This window comes from Coturnix japonica, chromosome 1, assembly GCF_054131305.1.
Source record: "Coturnix japonica strain WE chromosome 1, WE-NBRP24, whole genome shotgun sequence".
In the NCBI taxonomy this organism is placed as follows: Eukaryota; Metazoa; Chordata; class Aves; order Galliformes; family Phasianidae; genus Coturnix; species Coturnix japonica.
Window position 1 is genome coordinate 77,700,459 of NC_140663.1, and position 26,012 is coordinate 77,726,470.

A 26,012-nucleotide genomic window follows, 5' to 3' on the forward strand; every position below is an offset into this window, starting at 1 on the left:
TTTTGTATTTTCATAAAAATTCATCTATTTTGATAATTTTCAAATTGCAAAAACATTCATATACTGAAATGCAAAATACTGAGTAGCTTACTTGCTCTGGTTGGAGGAACACGTGCACTGGGTGATGTTTTAGGTTTGGAAGGCCCATAACGTGTCTCTCTGGGAACTGAAAAAAACTGGGTTAAACCATGTTAACGTTTTCAAAAACGACATTGCTCACTGCAACCCATTGCAACCAATAAAAATGCAGCAAAAATTTGAACAGATGATACTTGTATGGAAACAACGTAAAAGAAGTGGAGGCTTTTTTTGGAACAAAATCATGCTGTAGGGAATATACTTCTTAGCGACATACCATTAAGAAATCATATGACAGAATTTTTATTTCTATTTAGAATGGAAACTTACTGAATAAAAGAAGTTTGAAATACAAAGACACCACTTTACTGCAATGGGATTGTACCAGAATAATTCTCAATATCATATTTAAGCAAATAAAAATGTCAAGTGGATCTGCCTCATATATCCCAAAGATTACTGAAGTGATTTTGTTTTGACAGTGGAATTATTAATTAAGAGAAACAGAATTATGTTTTAGAATTCTGTGAATGACTGAACTCATAAGAAGTGGAGGGGATGGAGAGCAAGGAACGAAAACTGACAGTATGCAGCTTTGCTTATTCAGTTCATGTGGCTTACTAGAACAGTGGCACCTTTACAGCATATTACTGTGTAATTTAGGATCCTGACCTGATCTGTCCTCAGCCCTTTTAAATTCCAAAGGAAATTATCCTATCCTATATGCTTAAAAACTTGATAGGCACAAGGATCCTTCTTAAATGCTTTGAAGAAAAAATGAATTGAGACAGAGAATCTTGACTGTTCAATTATTAAATCTAATATCTAATCTACTATTAATTTATTAAAGTTATTTGCAGGTATACTTTTAACAATCTGTGTTGAAGAGGAAAAACAATGTGACTACACAAATAAGAATGTATTGTTACCTGACGTTGACTTTGGTTTTTCAGTTCTAAACGTAATTGGTTCCTGAGCTGCATTAGTGTGACAAAAACAAACAAACAAAAAAACCTCTTAGAACAATCAAAACATTGCAGTCAGCACCTCCATAAAGATCATGTCATCCCTCCTACAGCTAGGGAGAGATGGACTCTCCTTGAAACTCAATACACAACAGTATCATGCAGCTCAAAAATTGCCCTCAGGGTGATAACTCTAATACAGATCTGAGTTCTGAATATAAAACTGTAAATTCTGTAATAATCACAAAGAAATTGTGGGTGGAGTTCCATCTTCAACTTTGCACTTTTCTTGCTTACTTTTAATTTTAATTCAAACAATAAGTGTAGACTTAACAGGGCAGAAAGGAATCTTAGTCCTCATCCTTCTGCCCATTTTCCCAACTGCACCACCTAATGCTGTGAATACCTTGGATATTTGTACTAGGTCTGGCTGGAAAGGAGTTTATTTTCTTCATAGCATTCCCTGAGGTGCTCTGTTTTAAATTTGTGACCAAACCAGTGTTAATAACAAATCAACATTTTAGCAGATCCTGAAAAATAACTCCTACAGTGTCAAAGACTTCTCTGTTTCTCACACAGTCCCGACACAAATAGGCTGAGGTTAGGCAACAGGCTGGGAGGGGACACAGCTGTGATAGTTAAAGCAAATTGACCAAAGGACTGTGTCATGTCATATAATGTCACAGTCAGCAATAAAATTGGTGGGCAGTCTGTCCACAGGAGCCATTTGTGAACTTGCTAGCTGTTGATTGGCTGGCACTCAGTTTGTGACCAAGTGTGTTTGCATCTCTTGTTTTTCTGTTTTTGTTTTTTTCCCCTCATTTTTTACATTTTTTGTTGAATCACTGCTTTTTTTTTTTTTTTTTTTTTTTTTTCTGGCTCTCTCCTCAAACCTGCAGGGGGTCAGAATGGTGAGCAAACTAGTGGATACTTAGCTAATGAGCAAGGTCAACTAACCACAGTACTTCCTGCAATTGCTAGCTTGAGTTGTTTAACTTTCTTCTTCCACCCTTAATTAGGCCATGGTCATATATTACTCTATATGAAACTGTGTAAACACCATTATGGAAAGTATTGTGCATCCTTAAAAGTGCAAACAAAATAAAGCTCCTGCAAAATTAACTTAAAAGAATAAAAGAATGACTGTGCCTAAGAAAGAAAATACATGTACACAATTTGAGAAATACAGAAAAAAAACACTTCCTCTTTGCAATGACACTTTCTTTTTCATCTTTCCCCAAACCATTCCAAATTCAAACAGAGAAAAGCTATTTTCACTGAAGACTGTAAAGAAAATGCCCAATGTTGCAGTGACTTAAAATGTAAGAAAGAATTGAAGATAAAAAACTTAAACTTACAAGGTTGCTTACAGGTTCTACTTCTTATGATGTGCAACACTGGATTTTATCCTTCAAGGAATGCACAGACATACACACCCAAGGGATAAACACGGATCTGAAACTCCACTGATCACAATAGAATTTGTAAGATACATGCACCAGGATAAAGTAAAGAAACAATGTACTAACCAGGCTTGGTCTGTGGCACCTCTGAGCTTGGTGATATCCTAGGTCTGGAAGGAATACGCTGTGATTCTTTTGGAACTGGAATAAAACAAATACAACTATTAATATCTTCCTGACAGAAGACTGTCAGAAGGCAGAATGTTTCAAACAAACAAACAAGAAACTGACAGCTCACAAAACCAAAGGAAACCCTGAACACATGCCTTGTACAAGCAATGAAGAATTATGAATGCCTGGTACACAAATAAATACTGCTGGTGGGGAATCTCTGTAACAGAATCAAGAGAAGCAAGGCCAGGATGGATGTCTGGCTTTGAAACTAGCAGAAAAGTTGAAGAAAGTAACACAAACTGAATATAATGAAACACAGTCAAAGCAAGATTGTGGTGCTGCCATCCCCTTTATAGAACATACTTGTGTGATGAAAACCAAACAAGCTGAATATGAATTGTTAGTGTAAAATCATAGAAACACACAAAAATCACCTTACAGAAGGATGAAGTTTAACACTAAAAATTATGATGATGAAATACAGTGAAGATGTACCTGCGATGCTAGACATCTACTGAGCATTTGTTCTAACCATGCAAAGCAGTGTGGGTGAGTACTGTACCACTCAAGTAGCCACAGTATGTATTCTAAATGTGGTGATCACTTTAGGTAGAATTGTTACCTATTGTTGGTTTTGGTTGATCAGTTCTAAATGTTACAGGTTCCAGGGCTGTATTAAGAAAAACAAGACATAAAAGCTGTTCTGAAAATTTAAGAGACTAACTCTATTACAGTTAGTATTGTTTCTACTGTAATGCACTGCCTCATACAAAAGCTGTTATATTAAATGAGGTCACTGAGAAAATAAGCAGTGAAAGAGGAGTGTGAACTTAGTTCTCCAATTGGTTGTAGTGAGATATCCAAATATCTGTCATTAACTTGTCAAGAAAATGGCTTTTTAAGGATAGAAAATTCTCCCCTTTGTGTGGTATTTCAAGTGCTGTTTATACACAAAACTGGAATTGGAGAACACTCATTTGCTTTCTGGATGCTGTTAAAAAGCATTACTGTGTATTGTGCTATCACACACTTTAGCTCTATGGTATGAATTTAGAAATAAAAATCTGTTACTACTCCTGAAATTTGCAAACACACCATTGAATAGACAGCACAACAGAACCTGATTATGTTTTAACTTGTTCAAATAAATAAGCAGCTGCACAGAAACACATTTCAATCTAATATACACTGTGTTAGAAATAATCACACAAAGCAGTTTACCATCTTCAGGCTGTGGAATATGAGGTTTGGGTGAAGGTTTAGGTTTAGAAGGAATACGAGGAATCTCCTTTGGAGCTGGAAGAAAAAAGGTGGGTAATGCATTGGTTAATACACAGAGTGATCAGCATCTGATATCGAGTTGAACATGCAAACACAAAATGCTCACACCTGCAACAGAGAACTCTCTTAATAGGATACAGAAAAGAAAGTCTGATAATAATACCCATGTGTTTACAACAGCGTAAGCAAGAAAGAGAAATTTTGGACATTACAAAAGCCCAGCTTTTTGTTTTTTTAAATAAAATAAGCTGAGACTGACACAGACAAACATAATTAAGACAAAAGTCATTCAAAGCTGCAAGCCTCGTTTACTCAAAAAGTAGGCATTCCAAGTGATATGCCCAACTGACATGGATACCAAATGAGAAATACCTAGAAGAAAAATGAAGTTTAATGAATCAAACCTAAAGCATAAGATGATTAACTTTGTTCCCACTTTCTGTGACGAAAAAAGCAAAAGCTACAGCTTGCCAAAGAAGTACCATTACCTATCGTTGACCCTGGTGGTTCAACTCTAAGTGTAAAAGATTCCACCACTGAAACAGAAATATTGTGACAAGTTAAGTGTGGAATGTACTGCAAAAAATGTAAAATTACTCCACTGTTAAGTGTAAAAGCAGCTGCTGATATGACACCACAGTAATGCCTATCTTCAAATCAACATTTTTTCAACTATGGTCAATTAAGCTTTTTAATAACACAGGATCAATTAAGAAATAGTGCACAAACTTGATGACAAGCATAGAAAGAATGTAATAGAAATCAGGAAACCCTATTAAAGCACTGGATCATGGTTTCGGCTACTGGGAGACAAAAAAACAGGTTTGTAAAAATCAGTATTTTAGCTGAAAGTAAGTGGTATCCCATAAAAGATACACATTCATCAATGAAGAAATGAAGTTTAGAAAATAACCATCAGTCATTTAAATGAATAAACAGAGAAAATTGGAGTAGTGGGTTTAATATGAGATATTACTGGATATGGGTAAAACAAGCACAGGATTTATCCCTTGACAAAAGAGATAAACAAAGAGTTGGACGCTCTTCTACAGCAGTTTTTAAAAAGTCAGTATTAGATACACAATTCACATTTGATGTAAATTTTTCTAGGTAAAAAGAAAAGGCAGAGTTGGGAGATGATTTTTCTCAGGAGGATGAAAGGGGGAATAAGACTGAAGAAAATTTAATGCTCTTAATTTTCTCTGACCTTTCTGAAAGCAGAACATCTAAAGAAAACTCACAGGCAGTGAAATAGGACTTTGGCATGTTACCCTCAATATTATTAAACTGTTTACCAGGTTATTGGGTTGTAAGCAGTGAGCAGCCAAGTAACCTGAAACTTAGAGGGATAGAAAATAATATGGCAGACATGCACTAAGTTTTCAGAAAAATTTCATAGCCAGAGAAGGCTTAGTTCTATGGTATGACTAAATGTTGGAAGTCACCTAACAAAAAACCATGTAATCTCCATGCATTACATATTTTATGCCTCAAATAATCATTTCTGAATATCATCAAGTGCCACAGTAACAAATACCTTCTCCCAGAAGGATAGACACAAGCTTAATTATGATAATAGAACCATAGAATCATTTAGGTTGTAAAAAACCTCCAAGATCACGTCCAGCCATCAATCTGACCTACCAAATTGCATCACTGATCAGTGTCCCTTAGTGCCATGTCCACTTGTCTCTTAAACACCTCTAGGCATGGGGAATTCACCATGCATCCCTGGGCTGCCCCTTCCAAATCTTGGCCATCCTTTCCATGAAGACATTCTTCCTGATATCCAATCTAAACCTCTCCTAATGCAATTTCCTCTGATCCTATTTCTCATCACCTGAGGAAATGGACTGATGCTTTCCCTGTTACAATTTTCTTTCAGATAGCTGTAGAGAGTAGAGGTCTACCCTTAGCATCCAAAATAAACAAGTGAATAAAGAGTAGTGTTTCTAAGGATTCTGTCTGGATTGAACAATTTGATCACTAACAAAGAAATGACAGACAAGAGGCATATGTACAAATACAGAAACATGATGCCTTCTCTGTAGTGACACATTAGCTCATAGCTACATCAACCACTGATGTAGAAACATCAATATACCAGGTTTATGTTGGTGGCCCAAAGTTGTAAAACAGTTTTATTCAACAGTTTCCAAAGGAGTTGTTTGTCAATTCAAGAAAAGATGTCTATGTTCAGATATGCATAGATATCTATGGCAGACATGAAATTAATGATTCTAGTATTACAATACTGAATTTCTCCACTATAAACATTGTAGGAGATGTAATCACCATGAAAAAATAAGTAGGTGTATTAATTTGAGAAACTTCCAAGACATAAGTATAATTTAATAAGTTTCACAAGGAATTGTTAGGTCTGAAGAGAGCAATTCTTCTTATGAGCAAAAGTAAGAGGGATTAATTTACTTGGAACCTGGAAAAATATAATGCTGACTAAGATCTTCCATGATTATGTCACATATTCTCACAACACACTTTTCGAACTTCAGCATAAACCATCCAAAACTATTCACTTATTCTTCAGCCTTTGAATTATGTACCTTTTGGTTTCATTTGTCACCATAAAATATGCCTTCACTGAATTCCAGAACAGCATTTCACTCCTATTTCCATAGTTTCAGACAGGTCTATGTATGAATTAATGATCATTGAATCAATACAAATCCTATGGTTCTAGATAAAATGCTACATCCATCAACAACAAAAGAGAATGCGCATCTTCTAGATCTGGTGTTGAACCAATTCAGAAAACATTTCATTTTGAAATGAAAAACAGCAAAACAATTTGTTTCCAGGAGGCCATGAAGCTTGGTGACTTGATATATAAGTTTATAGCTAAGTCTCTTGACTTTGCTTCAATCTTTTTTTGCTGTTATTAAATACAAAAACAATACTCCTCAAAGAGCACAGCTTCCCTCACTGCCTATTTTTTCTAAATCCATAGTGCTGCACTTCACACAGAATGAATTTAAACTAAAGTATATAAAACTATTTAAGTGATAGGGTACAATAAATATTTTGTATGGAAGCTAGTTACCAGGTTTTGTTTGTGGCTTTTTGGGTCTGCCAGGTGGTCTAGGTTTAGATGCAGAAGGTGTGAGTTTTGCTTCTTTGGGAGCTGAAAGAAATATACTGGATTATAAGATTATTCTTTCTACTGTGTCACATAAGAATCACATTTTCCAAGCCAGAAATGAAGGAATAAATGTCACCTGGAACAAAAGCAAATGGCAAAATCTAATTTGCTAAAAAGGCTCCTCAAAATCCTCCCCTAAAACCTCCTTGTTCATCACTGCAAAAGTCAGTATCTAAATTGAAAGGATGCAATTATAGCTTATAATTACATCAAAATGTTTCCCTCATTAAAACAGCAAATTCATTTCTGTCAGATAGGTAGCAGAAAAAATAATTCACCCTCTTGGTCAATTTCAAACCATCAAAGCACAAACCTAAACAAAATCTGCAAAAATAGTCTCAATTTTCAACACTATATAATAGTGTTATAGTGATATAATAGTGATATAAAAGGAAGTTGCTCCACAACTGCATTCATTGCATTCTGTTAATAAAATAGAAATAATTTCATCTAAATGTAAAAATAAAAAAATAAAAATAAAAAACAAACAGAAATCTGGAATTATTCTTTTCCCTGAACTTATGTGAGCTGAAGGTATAATCAGCTAATGACCATTAATCGGACATCAAATAAAGCTTAAGGGGGGTATCAGGTAGTATAGTAATGAATAAATTCATTTTCATAAAGGAGTGCAATGGGATTCCTTTCAAAGAAGTTTCCAAATGCTTCAGGGTAGTAGACACACTAGAAAAGCATATGTTACAGAACGAACAGACTGGAGTAAGAAAGTGAAGTGACTGAGAAGCATTTCTGAAGCCAAACTAACATTCATGAAGGACTGATAAAAGAGAAGTAGAATTAACATATCTACATAGTGCCATTGAAATCATACATTGAGATTTCTAGGATTAACAGTCATAATGCTGACCTTACACTTAGCCTCTCAGTAATGATTCTAAGGAATTTCTAACGATTTTCTGAAGGTAAAATACATTGCTGCTCTAATAGCAACACTCCCAACAAAATGGAAGTTATTCTGCTCTCCAAAAATGTTACTGTACTATAGAACTAGTAAGGTCACAAAAAACCTCAAGTAACTTTTTCTCTTAAGTTTCAAAAGATGCATTTCAGAATGATTATTTCCCAACTTTTTTCTTCTCTAAAAGAAATGGATTCCAAATGAAAGAAGCTATGAGATGAAGTTCAAGCTATGAGATGAGTTCAAGCTGCAGAGAAGACTGACCAACAGCTGCACAAGTATGTATTACCTAAGGTTGCTTTTTGTCGTTCAACAGTCTTAGAAGTTTTAGTCTCCGAAAGTGGGTGTTTTGGAGCTAGAAAACAAAAAAATCAAGTGAAATTGAACAGACCAAAAATGTTTCAATCCCAATAGCTGAATTTTTTCTCTTATTTTAATAGACCTGATAAGCACTTGTGAGTCCTGATCTTAGGTATAAGATCTTACACTCCCTGTAGTTCTGTTTCCTATGAAACTACATACTGTACGCTCATGGTTTTGTGTAAGAATCTGCTTCTGAGGCTCCTTTCCCATATTTGTGCTATCAGGGTATTTTTAACCCATTGCTTGCTTGAATAAAAAAAAAAAAAAACCAAAAAAACCCAAACATATTTCTTTAAAAGTTATAGGAGAAAAGTAGGAAGAACAGATTAAGGCTGTGACTAAAGAAAAGATCTTGTTCCATAAAAAATACCAGAAAATCTATATTGAAGAAGCAACTTCAAAATGCCAAAATCCTGCTGAAAGTCTTAAGTCAGAACTAGAAGTCAAGACATACATAAGACATCAAAGGCAACTCTTGCCTTTTAGTGTTTTGCATGTTTATATAAAAGAACAGAAACAATGTAAAGCTCTAATAATGCACACCATAGTATTCATTGGTCCTGTACCCAAACTACTCAAGAAGGAAAGCCCATATCCCTTAATCGCAAATCAGAAGAAAATGACTACAAGGATATATATTAATATATTTTAATCAAAAAGCAGAAAAGGGAAAGGGATAACACACTCTTATAATGCCCCTATGGCCAAAGATTGATCTTCTCACACATATACGGAAGTTTCCCCTTCTATTTTGAGGTAGCTTTCCTACTTCCCCTGAAGTCACAATTCTTTTCAGTGAGTTCCTTGAGGGAGGTCTTACCAATCATATGAGAACTACATTATTCCAAATCAACAACTGTTGTGATTAGCAAAGATGTCATCTTTGCCATGTCTGCATGGAAGTGTGATACAGAAATTGGCAAGAGAGTCAACAGAATAATAGAACTTTTTCCCCCACCATTCATTTAAACTACATTACAAAACCAGAGGCCATATTTATATTTCTGTCATTGGACCCAACTGTGTAACGAACTGATGAACTTAACCCTCATTCCTTTTGTTACGCAAAATCAAATGATTAATTTCAGAATGGTGAGTTACTCAAGATGTTCATGAACTGCATGTTTCCTGTCCATTTTAGGAAGTCTGGCTGAAATATTTTTAGCTAACATGCTTCTGTATACTGATTTATAAGAATGGTGTGCACAGTTACCAGTTACCACATGCTGTACTTCTGGGATAGCAGACGGTTTCAGTTTAGAAGGAGTAAGTGGCATTTCTTTAGGAGCTGAAAGAAAGAGCTCAGTTTGCAATTGCAGTTTAACAAGAGTTTGTCACAACAAACAGCACATGCCACAAATTTATATTGAAAAATGGATAACTCAGCATGGAACATCAAAGCCATCTGATGAAATGTGAGTTTGAAGTGCAGAATGGAGATGATAGAGAAATGCTGTGCATTGACCAGAAATGTTTGTCTCCAAATCCACTGGAATTTCTCAATGAAAGCTCCACATGTCAGAAAGACAGAACATGCGTATGTGTGATGGGATGGAAAAAAGATGGAAAAAAACTTACTGATAAAAGGATGTTGGAATTTTTCATGCAAGTTACTGAGAGGCAACTTTTACTGCTCTGACAGCAGTAAAACTGTTCTGAACTATGTCCCCATACAGAAATATAATATCAAGAGAAAGCAGAGTCTAATGACAATGGCAGAACAAGACTATAACCATGAAAAACAATAATGGTTATGCATGTGAAATGATATGCTGGAAGAAATGCATTCATATGTGATGGATGGGCTTGAAAGTTTTTCAGTGAAAATAACAACATTACCTAATGTTACCCTTGGCCATTGAAAAGGACGAGAAGGTTTAGGTGTGAAAGATTCCAGAATGGATTCACTTGTTGCTGTTGGAAGAAATGATGACAGTCATAAGACAATAAAGAGCTAATGGAAGAAACTCTTGCTTCATAAGCAAAAACAAGTTTGTTTATATAAGAGTGATATAAACATTTCACTAATGCTTGGACATTTTTCAGATTATCAGTTCAGTACGTATTAGAGGAAAATACAGTCTTTTGAACTGCACAGAGCTTCAGTGACTATAAATCATTGTATTTGTGACATGCAGAAATTCTGGACGTTCCTTTCTTCCAGCCTTTATTGCAACTGATACAGGTCTTAATCACTGTCAAGTAAGATTTTAAAGTTGAGCATTTGTGGATTTTGAGTTTGGTCCAATGTGTAAGGAAGATGGTATGATGTAAAATGCAGGAATTTAACAAAGAGGACACACTGAATTATCAATCAGTCAAGACAACTGAACTATACAAAACTGGATTTCAGAGCTGACAAGTGATCCAACTATAGTTTCAGTCCAAAAGCACTAAGTGTCCGTGACTGTTACCCAATTTCATGTCACTAAAAAGACACTCTCCTTAATATTCTCAGCAAGATGTCAGAAGCAGAAGACAGTGCACAGCATAAATCCCAGTATTTACATCAACTGCATTGCTCAACAAAACCTATTTTCTCAGCTATGCTTGCAGCATATTTTTCAAAATACTAAAGGCATATAGAGTGACTATGAATTGCCACATATAAGTGTGAGAAAGCAACAATGTCAACAATAACAGCAATCTAAACTAAAATTTCAAGAGTTAGGGTCTAATCCAAACAAGGATTACCAGTACAGTCATCTCAGTGAGTTCTAGATCATGGCCTGAGCTACTTATTAATAAGAATTAGGCATTGATTGTTGTACCTGGTACAGTATCTGCTATTTCAGGCTTACTAGGTGTCACGGGGCTTGAAAGTACAGGCTGAATATCATAGAAAGCTATTAAGACAAACAAACAAGATAATTTTATGTATAACTGTTGTTTCTATACATAGATTTTTCTCTTTTACCTAGTCTGCAACACAGATGTCCACCCACAACAAGCATTCCTTACCTTGAAAATGGAGCAGTGTTAATTTGAAGTGGGAACTGGACTTAGTAGATAAAGCGAGAATGGAGACTAAGGTGGCAGCCAACCAAAGCTATATTATCCTATACAGTTTTGTCCACATAACTGAATACAATTCAGAAAGCACATTTATTTTTCTTTCTTTAGTAAATGAGCTGTCAGAACAAAGCACACACACACACAGGATAAACATAAAACAATAAAAATTAAATAGGACATAATTCTTTTGAGTGCTTTGTTTTCTATCAAGATTCTCTCAGTGAATTTTAATTCCATATAACATTTGTACATACTCTGTATACAGACACAGGCACTGAGAAAAATGCACAAAATAAATTTGAAAAAATAACCAAACTATAAGAAAGAGACTTCATATAAAAGCAGAAATAAATAAACAAACAAACAAACAAATAAATAAATAAAATAGTGGAGAAGATATGTATATGCATCTACCTGAGAGTATAATAATTAAGCTCTAAGATATCCATTAAGCTTGAAAGAAAAATGTAATATAAATATTTTTATTAAACTTTAGGTATTTTTAATTATTTGTTTATTAGTCATGACTATTTTAAGCAAATCTATCTAAAAGCTCTTAATAGCATTTAGTAGAGGAAAAAGAAAGACCAGGAACAAGACAGGCAAGATTCTCAACTGCAAGCCAAGTTTCTTTGTAGTAGACATTGAAAAAAAGACTTCTCTGCTGCCAAATAACCGCCCACCATTTCAGGATTAACTTCTAACCATTAAGAGCGAGATAATAAAAACAGACAGAATATCTAGAAACCTATAAACGTGCATCGTACAGGTCTAGAAAGTTTAATGTTCCATACCCTTTCATACTGTACACATCCATAAATTGGAAGACTTCACACTCTTTGCATGATACATCAGACCATCGGTCTGGATACTGCATAACCCATGCCTGACAATATTAAAGAAGCTGCCACCATGAGCGACTCCCACACTGTCACCAAACGTCACAGCCAAGCCTTTAACTAAACATCGTTTTTCAAGAATGGCAGTTTCACCTCAGCATGGATGCATCACAAAAAGTTGGCTCAAGAAAAACAAGTTCCCTAAAAAGCAAAACAACAACTGGGGAAAAAAAAAAAAATCCATTTTGCACCACTAACAGACTGGCAAGAACCATTACCAGACAAGACCAGAATCACAACCAAGTATCTAAACCTTAAGGCACATGCAGTGCTTGTCCAAAAGGTGAGAAGAGACAACGTGCCTCAAGTCCTACAGTGAACTCAACTGGGGCAGAACAGCAGAGCATTCCTTTGCACGTGGTAACAACGTTTTTGCATGCACAGCTGACAGCAAACCACCTGGAAAGTCAGTGGTGAAGAACCTGCCAGCTGCACCCTTGGAAAGGGAAACCTCAAGAGGCAGCAGAACAGCAGTGCTGCTGTACTGCACTGGCCTGGACTGCTACAGAAGGAAGTGGTTTCTGAGCAGCGATGTATCATTTGAGTGCAGCTCATTAGGGAAGGTTGTTTCCTTGATGAAAGGGAGCAGTGAAATGGTATTGAAAGCAAGGTACAGTAATGCATCCTCTAAAGAAGCTGTCATTCGGTCGCCACAAATGGCGCTGGCAAGCAATGGATAAAGCATGAGATCAAACAGTGCAACTGCGTAACAAGTGTGGCGGGTGTTTCTGCAAGCCATGACTCACCAGCAAATCTTCAGACTGTCCAAGAAGATGAGAATGAAGCTGGGTGTTTTGGGCCATGGAGTGTAAATGGGAGCGAGAGAAGCAGGAGAAAACAGAAAAAGGAGGATGTTTGCTAGTTACCAGTCACAGTTTGCTGGGTCATCAGGGATGAAGGAGTGGTGGATTTCAGCCTCGGTCTCCGGGTAGCTAAGATCAAACACAGAAACCACCTTCAGGTCCTCACACCAGACGTCATCACAGGAATGATATCAAGATGCAGCCATACACAAGGATACCAAGCAGGGCGCGAGGCAGGATGCCATGTCACAGTGTTCCTTCCCCCAACATTACATGACCCTGTCTTTGAAGTGGTACACATATGCCCAAGAGAATAGAGTAAACCTAAAAATGCACGAGGCCTTTAGGGTAGGCAAGCTACCAGAAGGGATCAGAAAGATTAGAAATGGAGCAATGTCTAAGCATGAGCCATAAGAGACCAGTGGCATCACAGGCCCCCTTTTCAGGATGGTAAGCATCTGAACAGGCTCATCTCTGCAGAAATAAAAAGCATTGCACAGTTATGCAGAGCAGGAAGGGAATCAGAGGTTATTTACCCTTCATAGTCCTCGTGGCTTTCGGTGAAGTAGTTGAGGTGGAGTCCAGGCCCCATCTCTGTGTCACTATGATCAGACAGGGACATATCTTCAGATACCTTCACAATCTTCCCCAAACAATTCACACAGAAAGCCTCACCATTCCCCTATTACACCTGCAAATCCCAGTTCATCCTTCGGATTCCTCCCTAAGCCAATGATACGCCTACTCATACAATCCGAGGATTCAAACAACTGAAACAAACAAGCAAAACAGAATGACTGATGTCTTGTACGGAAGTTCTGGGACACCTATCCCATAACATTAGCAAGACCATCTTGGGATATTTCATTCTAGAAAGTTTCAGAGCAAACTAACAGACAAAAATCATGGAGAGACACACAGAGAAGGAAGGCATGATGTGATGGATTCTTTTTGCCAAATGTCCCCGCAGAAAAATGGTTTCCAGGTGATGGCAAAAGCATGGGTTTAGACAACAGAATCATGTAGCTAGCGTGACAAGTGTTTCTGCAAGAATTGGCACAATATTAAACCTTGGCGTTGCTCAAAGCAGATGAAAATGATGTGAAGCAATGGAAGGGAAAAAGAAAATCCAAAAGAAAAAACTGCATTTACCCTCCACTCTTCTTTGGCTTCCATCATATGGAGAAATAGGTTTCACCTTTGGCCTCTGAGTAGCTAAGATCAAACCAGAGAACTGCATTCAGATTCTAGAGATTCATTCCCCTCTACTGGTATGATATGTCACCTGACAGCCCACTGAAGATAATCTGACTTAAGTGGATTCCTTGTACTGTAACTCTCATTCTAATTTTGCACAGAAAAAACACATAAACATACGTTAACCAGTGGAATATCTACTCTCTGTGTATTGCACCTCTTTGCTATATTGTGGGCCTTATTAGACATGTATAAGTCACTTAAGACTTTTATTAAAAGCTCCCAAGCTTGCAGAAACCTGAATAAATTGCTGATAATAGTGATTTCTCTGTGAATTTTAGACATTCCTAGGCTTTAGGAATTGAAAGTTTGAGTTCAGGTCCCTTCTGCATAAACTTCTAGAAATGTTCAGTGAGCCACTAACCAAATCAGTAATTGTTTTTTTCCCATGGTTTAAAACTTTGTGGGATATTAAGAGTATCTAAAGCTTTTTCCACTGATGGACAAGAATGTTGCATATGCAATATACAAAAGGAGTAGATTTGACATTCTAGGATGTATTCAACCATTCAAAATAAGAGGTCTGTTTAAAACCAGAAAAAAACCTTGGTGTTGCTCAAAGCAGATGAAAATGATGTGATGATGGAAGGGGAAAAGAAAATCAAAAAGAAAAAACTGCATTTACCCTCCACTCTTCTTTGGCTTCCGTCATATGGAGAAATAGGTTTCACCTTTGGCCTCTGAGTAGCTAAGATCAAACCAGAGAACTGCCTTCAGATTCTAGAGACGAACAATTTTCTTCAAAGCAGTGCCAGAACAGAGTTTTCAATATACGCAGGGCATATTACGTTCTGCTATTTTACATTAATAGATGCACTCATTACAGTATTATTCCCCTTCTAAATTAGCGTAGCCCAACTGAGTTAATGCAGAATATGAACAGTTAGCATTCTAGTGAACTAGGCATATCTAGCTGAGAACAGACATGGAGGAACTGAGAAGCTTAACAGTATGTTAGTCTACTTTTTATTATAAGCAAATGACTGGCCAAAGCAATGTCACAATCAGTACTGCAATATACATTAAGGAGGGGAAATTTTTCAGAAAGTTAAAATTATCCTCTTCATATTTATATTTTTCTAAAATGATAAATATTTTTATGGAATCTCTATTTACCCATCACAGTTCTTGTGGTTTCCAGAGAAGGAAAAGAGGTTGAATCCAGTTCTGAGCTTGGGAGAGCTAAGGTCAGAAATGGAAATTGTCTTGTAATGCTAAAGCATCCCTTTTGCACATAGGAATACATCATTTTAATCACAACCAAATAAAACAGCATTTAATTTATATTTTTTTCTTAAAATTAATTTTTCTACTATCAAATATGTAGTAAAACTATAAATAAAGATGTCATCAATAAATACATAGCAAGAATTTCTAATTTCTGCCCTCTTCAAATATACTGTCATGTTTTGTATGTGACCACTGTTTGTTTAATCTCTACAGCAATTAATTAGACTTCTATATTCCCAATCACCCTTACAAATCTCGACATTTTGTCTAATGAACTGCATGCCTGGGAATATAAAAGAAATAAAAAAATTAGGTTATTTAGGTCTTAGTGAGGTTACTTCAAATACAAACAACTGCATATACTAATTATTGTAATCATGAACTATAAGTTAATCAATCTTTACTATCATACTTAATCACATTTTCAACTCTCCTTGAAATCAGGGACTTTTCACAGAAATATTCAGGTTTCATTAAAATGATGAACATCAGACTAGACCAGACATGATTTTACCCACTTTCCTAGACACTTTAAGTGCTGAAAATCTATCTACCATCTGGTTTAGAAAAAAAAAAAATACAGTGTAATTTTCTTTATAGACATACAAAATAAAAGAGCTGAATTTGGCTCTGTTACTCTGTCAATATATAGAAAATAACTGCTTAACCTCTCTGTTTAAGTACTATAGCATAAGTTACTGCTCAGTATGAAAGTCATATTAAGTAATAAATACTAATTAATATCTTTGAAGAATAAGTGCATAAAACTTAAGTGATCTCCAATTCTTGATTTTAAGAATTTTCAGTTCAAATCTACTAGGTTTGCTATTAGGTTGTAATTATAGGCAATTGAACAACTGCTAAAAGGTTCCTAAAAAATGCACATTTAGTCCACATCTTAATGCAAGAAAATTTTGGCAACAGCGTGGAATGGACTTTGGAAGGGATTGTCATTACTGAAAGGAAATGAAAATTTCTTCATACAGACACACTAAAACCAGCAGTACCCCAAGCCCTGATACAACAGAGTCATTCATAAGCTTTTATTTACTTTCTGAACATGGGAGAAAAGGAATTCTATGGAATAAGTGCCGGCAAGGAAGAACAGGAAAACTACGCGTACTTAGATCAATTATTGTGAATTAATGAAAGTAAGTTACTTAATCAGTCTAATCTTACTGGAGTGTGGTGTAACAGACTTTTAAGAGTGGTTTATAACACCATATCCAGCACAGAAGCATCAGCCTGAGATCAATTTGTTACACCGTTGGTTTTTTGTTTATTTTTGTTTGTTTTTTAAATTACAGTGCTATGCAGTTGTTTAAAAAGTTGTACTCAAGCTATGCTATGTTAAGTATTTTAACTTGTATTAGCTTCAGGCTTATGCTGTCTCACTTACTAGCAGCAAAACAAAATGTCTAGCTTAAATCAGTACTTTGAAAATATTCAAACGAAAGGATTTAAGGATCCATTCTCCAGTGTATGAAATTCTTCACATTTACTCATCTCCATGTGAACTGGATAATCACACAATCTTATTTAGGGTACTTGTTCTTATCTTTTCAGATCAGCATCATCATCAGTAAATATTCCTTTGCTTCATTTTGTGTGGTACTATAAATATGTTGCAGATTTAGTAACACTTCTGTCAAACAAAGACTGCTGTATTAAGGGAATTAGTCACATTGGCCAAAACTTACTAACAATGCAAAAAGTTTACATTAGTCTGACAATATTCATGATGCTACGTCACTCAAATCATTGTCAGCTTGCTATTGATCCTATTATTTCAACAGGACTTAATCAATCATTTCAACCATTATAACAGTTTTGATAATGGATTTTGACATAATTTATATTAACTTAGACTATAACACACCTGAAGTATTGCACATGAAAAAGAGAATACTACTGTATGTTATAAGAATGCCAAAGCCTATAATCATCAAGCACAACAATACAATCTTGTACAAATATAGTACAATACAGTACAAATGCAGACCAAAGCAAAATATTTATTATTTTGAAGCATCACACAAAATTTCCTAAGTTAGCCTGGTAGCTAAGACAGAACACATTAAATACTACAGTACTGTAGTTATTCTAATTCATTTTAACTAATAATATATCAGAAGTATGATAAAGTATCTGTCATAATTTCTAGTTAGACATTTTAAAATCATATTTTCAAGTATTACCAGGTACAGATGACAGCATTTCTTGGATGGTAGATGTTTCATATATTGGAGCAATAGGCCGCTTGTCATAAAATGCTGAAAAAAAATCTGGAGTTAAAAATAAAACAGACTTCAGAGCAGTTGTGGAGCAGCTCTAAATGCTGATGTGATCAAGCAAGGTACCAGCAGCCTTAAAGATATCTGTGAAATAAAGTGCTACATAAGTACTGAAGCTAGCGTGAAATAAAGTAGTGTCAGTTCAGCATCTCATGCTTGGCAGAATACTTCTCAATGGACTTGAGTAAGTATTCTCTGAAATAAAATTGATTACAATGAAATGGCTTAGTTGGGAAGAAAAAAAAGCATCACATCAAGTAGCCTTCAAAGCAATGTGTTTGAGTCTTAGCACTGTCCGTGTGACGGCAAGGGGTAGAGAAGTTAACAGAATTATATGGTATTTACACATCGTGTGCTTTCTGGTTTCCATGGAGAGAAGAGATATGAGTTTCAGGACTGGTCCCTGGGCAGCTAAGATCAAATATGAAAACAATCCTGAAAACTTAAATGAGGTTAGTCTTTAAATGAAGAAGTCTTTGTCCTCATATCAGCAAAGACAGAAGTTTGTATTTTCTTTAGGTTTCTTGCATACTCAGTACTATGCAATATTTTGTGATAACCTACTCTGTCCTTTGTGTGTGTATATATATATATATATATATATATATATATATATATATATATATATATGATACAGAGAGTCTAATTTTGATGTATTTACTGCAAAGCTAGCTGTTTGCATATGATTGTAAAATTTCATATAGCATGCCTTCATATTAGGAATTAGGCATAAAACGATGAATCATGGCTAAACTCCTCCTAAAAACATCATTTCAAGCACACAAGTTGGAAATCCTATACAATTGGCCCAACGAAAAACCTGTAAATAACCCCTAGACGAAGAGGTAGAGTAAATACAGAAAGCATTATTTTTGTTTGTACACCAAAGCAGACACAATATGGAATGCACATTAATCCTGTTAGCCTGCATTTTTAAATCATTCCAGCTTCACTGCCCAGTATGAGCATGAAATATCAACCTAAAACTCTATCACAGAATCAAAAACACCCAGTGTAACTTGGGGCAGTAGGGGAATCCAGTATTTCAGATTTTGTAAACCAAAATTTGTACAAATGAAATAGCAATTAAAGAAGGGACTATATAATCATTACCAACTGTTATTTGCAACAAATGCAATAGTATGAACTTTGGAGGAACAAATATTTCCAATTCAACACTATTAACAGCTGTAGAGCAAAAACATGAATAAATCTGATATACACCTGCATGTTGATGCCTTTTTCATTCAAGCAAACTAAGCAACCAGAATTCACTCTATCTTCTCTTATTTGCTGCATTCTCTGGACTTTCATTTACTCTTGCTGGAATCCTCCGTACCACTATAGTGGGTACACATCATCATCAGTAAAGATTCTTTTGCACATCCACACTTTTGATTCACTAAAATGAAAAGATCCTTTCCTGAATAATTGTGGTTTTTCATCATGCAGTTATACAATTGATTAGTCCTGCATATGGCAAAGCATTGTCCTCGAGGAAGCATATTCTACCCTCCCATGCCTCCAAGCTTGTTGTCATTTACCAGCCAAACAACCACTGATTTCATTTTATCAGCTGAGACACTGAGAAAATAATTGACTAATACTGGGCTTAGGTCTTTTCCTATGAAATCCACTTTAATCAAAAACTGAAAAGAGAACATAGGCATGGAGTCACATAAGCTCATAAATCTAGATGGTTTACACTGCCTTACTAGCAGTGTGCAGTTCATGATGAGGCAGGCTAGACAGCATATTATCTTCAGAATAGCTAAAGTATGACACATTTTTTTAATAAAAGGACTTGGGTCCCACACAACTATGCAGTTGTCATGTGATTAAAAATGTTATCCTACAGTTTCTCTTCTCACCTCTAAAATCTTTACAATCAGAACAGTAGCTTAAGAAATTAAAGAAATTGTTGGCAAATATATGACTGTATATGTTTGTAACAATGGTATAGGAAGTTACACAGAAGTTGATATAAAAAGTTTAATAAAAAGCTTGCTGCAGACATTTGGCAGCCAGTATACTTAAGTAAGTCTCTGCCTGATGCCAAAGTGATGTAAATAATTATTGAATCTATTATATTAAGCCAGCATTGTTCTTGTCCTTGTCATGAAAGACAAAAGAATAAATTCTGTAGTTGGTTTCTGGATAGCTAACATCAAATGAGAAAAGACACTGACGCAGGTTGTTTCTGGAAGATAAGGTATCAAAAGTACGATTGCCATCTTGCTGATGGTTAAATTCATAACCAAAACAGGTACTGTATTTTCACCCAGTTGCCATAAAGTTAATTTAATATAAAAAGATAATTCTTTGGTGGAAAATGGCTTAAAAACATATTTAAGTTGTTGTGACTACATTTTAATGAAAAAACAAATGAAAAAAAAAATCAGATTCTAATCTGAGTTTTTGTAGGAAATATGCAGTCAGCATGAAAGAAACATGGATGGTCGGACTATTCCTATGGATAGCGGTATATAAAAAACTGAAAAGTAGATGCTTGTTGCTAGGAACACTCACGACCTCTTCAAGGTAAATGACACAAAATAAGAGACCTAAACGGTCTGATTCTTTACACTGAGGGATAATGCTGTGGTAGTTCTGACAAAACACACCACATAGAGCAAAAAAGCCACACCTGACTAGATGCTGAAATTTTTCCATCTAATGAAGATAGCTTGATGTGACTGAAATGACCTTGGATAGAATACAGTTCTCAACTTGAAAAGGAAACAAAAACATTGCATTAATGCAGAGGCAGGAAAACCGTCAGTACCACCCATGGTGTATTATTAACACAGCTGCATCACGTTTGTGTTCAGTATGAGTTTTGTAACACACAGAAGTGAAGGCTTTTCCAAATTTACTAATGTCAAGAAACTAAAAGAACGCTGATTGAAGTTTAACAAAGACTAGGGAAAACATGAGTACCATATGTATGTAGCAATAAGCTAACCCTAAGATGAAAAAAAATATATACTAATGATCATTCACTCAATTCCACTTGTCAGATACAAAGGGTGCTTGAACAGTTACTGTAAGAGAGAAATATGTCATTTTCTTAGGATTTTAGATCACATTGCCCCTCACAAATACATAGGTTGCTCCATGACTTATGTTTTCAACATATCTGTAAACAAGTGTATTTCAATCAGGTCATAAGATGCATATCTTTGACATACAAGGATTAGAGAGTACATAAAAAAATGCATTCAGTAGGGTTAGGGTCAGGGTCAAAATGCATTCATTAGGGTCCAGAGGAGGGCCACGAAGATGATCAGGGGGCTGAAGCACCTCCCCTATGAGGACAGGCTGAGGGAGCTGGGTTTGTTCAGCCTGGAGAAGAGAAGGTTGCGGGGTGACCTCATTGCAGCCTTTCAATACCTGAACGGAACTTACTCCCAGGAGGGGAGTAAACTCTTCGAAAGGGCTGATAATAGCAGGACTAGGGGAAATGGTTTTAAGTTAAAAGAGGGAAGATTTAGGTTGGATGTTAGGGGGAAGTTCTTCACTAGGAGAGTGGTGAGGTCCTGGAACAGGCTGCCCAGGGAGGTTGTGGATGCCCCGTCCTTGGAGGTGTTCAAGGCCAGGTTGGACGGAGCCCTGGGCAACCTGATCTAGTAAAGGTGTATGTTTGGTGGCCCTGCCAGGCAGGAGGGTTGGAACTACATGATCCTTGAGGTCCCTTCCAACCCGGGTCATTCTGTGATTCTGTGATTCTGTTAATGCCATTGCCCTTAAAATAATTGAGCATACTCTTATAAACATATCAAGAAGATACGAAAAACTCAACATACCACAAAATTATTCTAAATGTAACCCTGAAACCTTCATGAAGAGCATTCTCATCAACTCAAAATTTTATTCTCTGCAGTTCTTCAACTGTTTCATAATAAGTTGAATAAACTAGGCCTAATCAACCCCACAACTTCTAAGAAAATAAAATTTAAATGCTTACTAGATGGCATTTCTGGAAGGTCAGGCATTTTAAATGTACCGAATTCTTGAATGTCAAGAAAAGGCTGTATTTCATCAAAAGATGAAATAAAAATCTGGGCTTAAGAATGTTCTAACATGTCCAAAGGAAACAGTCTTCTCCAAAGAGTATTGTGAGGAATCTGGTAAAGGAAGACAAGCTGTCAAGGCAATGTTGAAAAATGATGTTTTGTAAATGAGAATTTGTTCAATCAAATAATGCTACTGTGCTCTGGAGAAATTGCTTTTAGAGCAATCTACAGAAGTATGCAATTCTGCCTATAGAATAAGATCCTTTAAAAAAAAATAGAGAAAAATTAATAGAAGAAACCACCATAAAGATACTTTTAATACCAAAGAACTGTACTAAAGCAGTCTTCCAAATAGCACTTTGTCAAGACACTACTTTTAAAAGTTATACAAAAAATTCTAGAGGAAACCAGTGTTCAGCCACCAAATCTCTTTAAAAATTGCCTCTTTAAAAGCCAAGTGAGGCAGGGAGGAAAAAAAAAAAAAAAGTGAGTCATATTATTCAAATGACATGAACCATCACAGCATGGCATCATGTGGACATGGTGGTATAATGTCCGAGAAAAAAGGAACCGAGGAAACATTAAAAAAACAAACAAACAAAAAAATAGTCTACAAAACAAGCAGAATAACATAAAAAACAATAGTGAGTAAAAAACGTATAGAAACAAATACAGTCAGCAGAGGAAAACAAATACATTTTACAATTTCAAATTTATTTACCCTAAAATCAATGTCAAATTTCTAGCATTCATACACTGCCTAAAATATGCTTAATTACCCCATGGGTCAAAAGACTGTCAGGGCACATGGCCAGCCCTTGACACATTACAATATTAGAGAAGCTGCCACCATGAGCTACTCCCACACAATCACCAAATGACACAGCCAAGCCCTTAAGCAAACACTGATAAACACATATGGCAGTTACAGCTCTGCATGGATGCATCACAAAAAGTAGGCTCAATAAAAACAAGTTCCCCTGAAAAGCACAACATCTGGGGAAAAAAAATCCATTTTGCACCACTAACAGACTGGCAAGAACCATGACCAGACAAGGCCAACATCACCACCAAGTCTCGCTAAGCCTGAAGGCATATGCAGTGCTTGTCCAAAAGGTGAGAAGAGGCAACATGCCTCAAGTCCTACAGTGAACTCAACCTGGGCAGAACAGCAGAGCATTCCTTTGCACGTGGTAACAACGTTTTTGCATGCACAGCTGACAGCAAACCATCTGGAAAGTCAGTGGTGAAGAACCTGCCAGCTGCACCCTTGGAAAGGGAAACCTCAAGGGGCAGCAGAACAGCAGTGCTGCTGTACTGCACTGGCCTGGACTGCTACAGAAGGAAGTGGTTTCTGAGCAGCGATGTATCATTTGAGTGCAGCTCATTAGGGAAGGTTGTTTCCTTGATGAAAGGGAGCAGTGAAATGGTATTGAAAGCAAGGTACAGTAATGCATCCCCTAAAGAAGCTGCCATTCGGTTGCCACAGATGGCACTGGCAAGCAATGGATAAAGCATGAGATCAAACAGTGCAACTGCGTAACAAGTGTGGCGGGTGTTTCTGCAAGCCAGGTCTCACCAGCAAATCTTCAGACTGTCCAAGAAAGATGAGGATGAAGCTGGGTGTTTTGGGCCATGGAGTGTAAATGGGAGCGAGAGAAGCAGGAGAAAACAGAAAAAGGAGGATGTTTGCTAGTTACCAGTCACAGTTTGCTGGGTCGTCAGGGAGGAAGGAGTGGTGGATTTCAGCCTCGGTCTCCGGGTAGCTAAGATCAAACAGAGAAACCACCTTCAGGTCCTCACACCAGACGTCGTCACAGGAATGATATCAAGTTGCAGCCATACACAAGGATACCAAGCAGGGCGTGAGGCAGGATGCCATGTCACAGTGTTCCTTCCCCATACATTACATGACCCCATCTTTCAAGTGGTACACGTATACCCAAGAGAATAGAGTAAACCTAAGAATGCATGAGGCCTGTAGGGTAGGCAAGCGCCCAGAAGGGATCAGAAAGATTAGAAATGGAGCAATGTCTAAGCATGAGCCATAAGAGACCAGTGGCATCACAGGCCCCCTTTTCAGGATGGTAAGCATCTGAACAGGCTCATCTCTGCAGAAATAAAAAGCATTGCACAGTTATGCAGAGCAGGAAGGGAATCAGAGGTTATTTACCCTTCATAGTCCTCGTGGCTTTTGGTGAAGTAGTTGAGGTGGAGTCCAGGCCCCATCTCTGTGTCACTATGATCAGACAGGGACATGATCTTCAGATACCTTCACAATCTTCCCCAAACAATTCACATAGAAAGCCTCACCATTCCCCCATTACACCTGCAAATCCCAGTTCATCCTTTGGATTCCTCCCTAAGCCAATGAGTAACACGCCTACTCATCCACCTAGAACCCGAGGATTCAAACAACTGAAACAAACAAGCAAAACAGAATGACTGATGTCTTGTAAGGAAGTTCTGGGACACCTATCCCATAACATTAGCAAGACCATCTTAGGATATTTCATTCTAGAAAGTTTCAGAGCAAACTAACAGACAAAAAGCATGGAGAGACACACAGAGAAGGAAGGCATGATGTGATGGATTCTTTTTGCCAAATGTCCCCGCAGAAAAATGGTTTCCAGGTGATGGCAAAAGCATGGGTTTAGAATCATGTAGCTAGCGTGACAAGTGTTTCTGCAAGAATGGGTATAATATTAAACCTTGGTGTTGCTCAAAGCAGATGAAAATGATGTGAAGCAATGGAAGGGAAAAAGAAAATCAAAAAGAAAAAACTGCATTTACCCTCCACTCTTCTTTGGCTTCCGTCATATGGAGAAATAGGTTTCACCTTTGGCCTCTGAGTAGCTAAGATCAAACCAGAGAACTGCATTCAGATTCTAGAGATTCATTCACCTCTACTGGTATGATATGTCACCTGACAGCCCACTGAAGATAATCTGACTTAAGTGAATTCCTTGTACTGTAACTCTCATTCTAATTTTGCACAGAAAAAACACATAAACATATGTTAACCAGTGGAATATCTACTCTCTGTGTATTCCACCTCTTTGCTATGTTGTGGGCCTTATTAGACATCTATAAGACACATAAGACTGTTATTGAAAGCTCCCAAGCTTGCAGAAACCTGAATAAATTGCTGATAATAGTGATTTCTCTGTGAATTTTAGACATTCCTAGGCTTTAGGAATTGAAAATTTGAGTTCAGGTCCCTTCTGCATAAACTTCTAGAAATGTTCAGTGAGCCACTAACCAAATCAGTAATTGTTTTTTTCCCATGGTTTAAAACTTTGTGGGATATTAAGAGTATCTAAAGCTTTTTCCACTGATGGACAAGAATGTTGCATACGCAATATACAAAAGGAGTAGATTTGACATTCTAGGATGTATTCAACCATTCAAAATAAGAGGTCTGTTTAAAACCAGAAAAAAACCTTGGCGTTGCTCATAGCAGGTGAAAATGATGTGAAGCAATGGAAGGGAAAAAGAAAATCTAAAAGAAAAAACTGCATTTACCCTCCACTCTTCTTTGGCTTCCATCATATGGAGAAATAGGTTTCACCTTTGGCCTCTGAGTAGCTAAGATCAAACCAGAGAACTGCATTCAGATTCTAGAGACAAACAATTTTCTTCAAAGCAGTGCCAGAACAGAGTTTTCAATATATGCATGTTAAAAGGAATAGATTTGACTTTCTAGGATGCATTCAACCATTCAAAATAGGAGTTCTGGTTATAAAATCTTGCTAAAATGGAAGTAGAAAGAAATTTGCTTGCAAGCTAGTCAGGAATGACAATGCCTTATGAACTGTTGGTTAGTGAGTGTGACAGCATAGAAAAAATATCACTTTTCACAGAAATATTACACAGAAATGTATGTTAAGCCACTCATTACCTTCCACAGTTAAGTGCTCTTAGCATAGGAAAAAAAGAACAGAAAAACACTGAGAAAGGTAGGCCTGCAGCTGGCAACCTCAATAATGAGAAAACCAAAACCATCCAACTAAAACCCATCTCAAAGACTAACCCCCATCTGTAAAGACAATTGACAAGTGCAGATGAGAATCTGGTTAACTACAACAATAAATGATATGAATTACTGGGACGGTGACAACTAAAGCAAGGGAAATGTTCCAAAAACAGCAGTAA

The 26,012-nt window shown here is 36.6% G+C and overlaps 1 protein-coding gene across 50 annotated transcripts in view; it reads right to left on the bottom strand.

Moving 5' to 3' along the window:
• ABI3BP (ABI family member 3 binding protein) overlaps positions 1 to 26,012 on the bottom strand; it is a 126,349-nt gene that overhangs the window by 40,724 nt on the left and 59,613 nt on the right. For 10 of the 50 annotated variants that reach the window (XM_085526069.1, XM_085526004.1, XM_085525981.1 and 7 more), the window contains 21 exons: positions 25,383 to 25,445; positions 24,651 to 24,713; positions 24,031 to 24,096; positions 23,558 to 23,623; positions 17,746 to 17,820; positions 15,434 to 15,499; positions 14,943 to 15,005; positions 14,213 to 14,275; positions 13,597 to 13,662; positions 13,124 to 13,189; positions 11,115 to 11,189; positions 10,183 to 10,257; positions 9,557 to 9,631; positions 8,270 to 8,335; positions 6,963 to 7,043; positions 4,390 to 4,437; positions 3,842 to 3,916; positions 3,243 to 3,290; positions 2,573 to 2,647; positions 1,008 to 1,055; positions 92 to 166 (listed from right to left, as the gene is read on the bottom strand). In XM_085526069.1, the coding sequence (XP_085382195.1) occupies positions 92 to 166; positions 1,008 to 1,055; positions 2,573 to 2,647; positions 3,243 to 3,290; positions 3,842 to 3,916; positions 4,390 to 4,437; positions 6,963 to 7,043; positions 8,270 to 8,335; positions 9,557 to 9,631; positions 10,183 to 10,257; positions 11,115 to 11,189; positions 13,124 to 13,189; positions 13,597 to 13,662; positions 14,213 to 14,275; positions 14,943 to 15,005; positions 15,434 to 15,499; positions 17,746 to 17,820; positions 23,558 to 23,623; positions 24,031 to 24,096; positions 24,651 to 24,713; positions 25,383 to 25,445 (1,398 nt within the window). The remainder of the gene's footprint in view (positions 1 to 91; positions 167 to 1,007; positions 1,056 to 2,572; positions 2,648 to 3,242; positions 3,291 to 3,841; positions 3,917 to 4,389; positions 4,438 to 6,962; positions 7,044 to 8,269; positions 8,336 to 9,556; positions 9,632 to 10,182; positions 10,258 to 11,114; positions 11,190 to 13,123; positions 13,190 to 13,596; positions 13,663 to 14,212; positions 14,276 to 14,942; positions 15,006 to 15,433; positions 15,500 to 17,745; positions 17,821 to 23,557; positions 23,624 to 24,030; positions 24,097 to 24,650; positions 24,714 to 25,382; positions 25,446 to 26,012) is intronic. The other 40 variants (XM_032447818.2, XM_085526078.1, XM_085526012.1 and 37 more) reach the window with 33 other exon arrangements.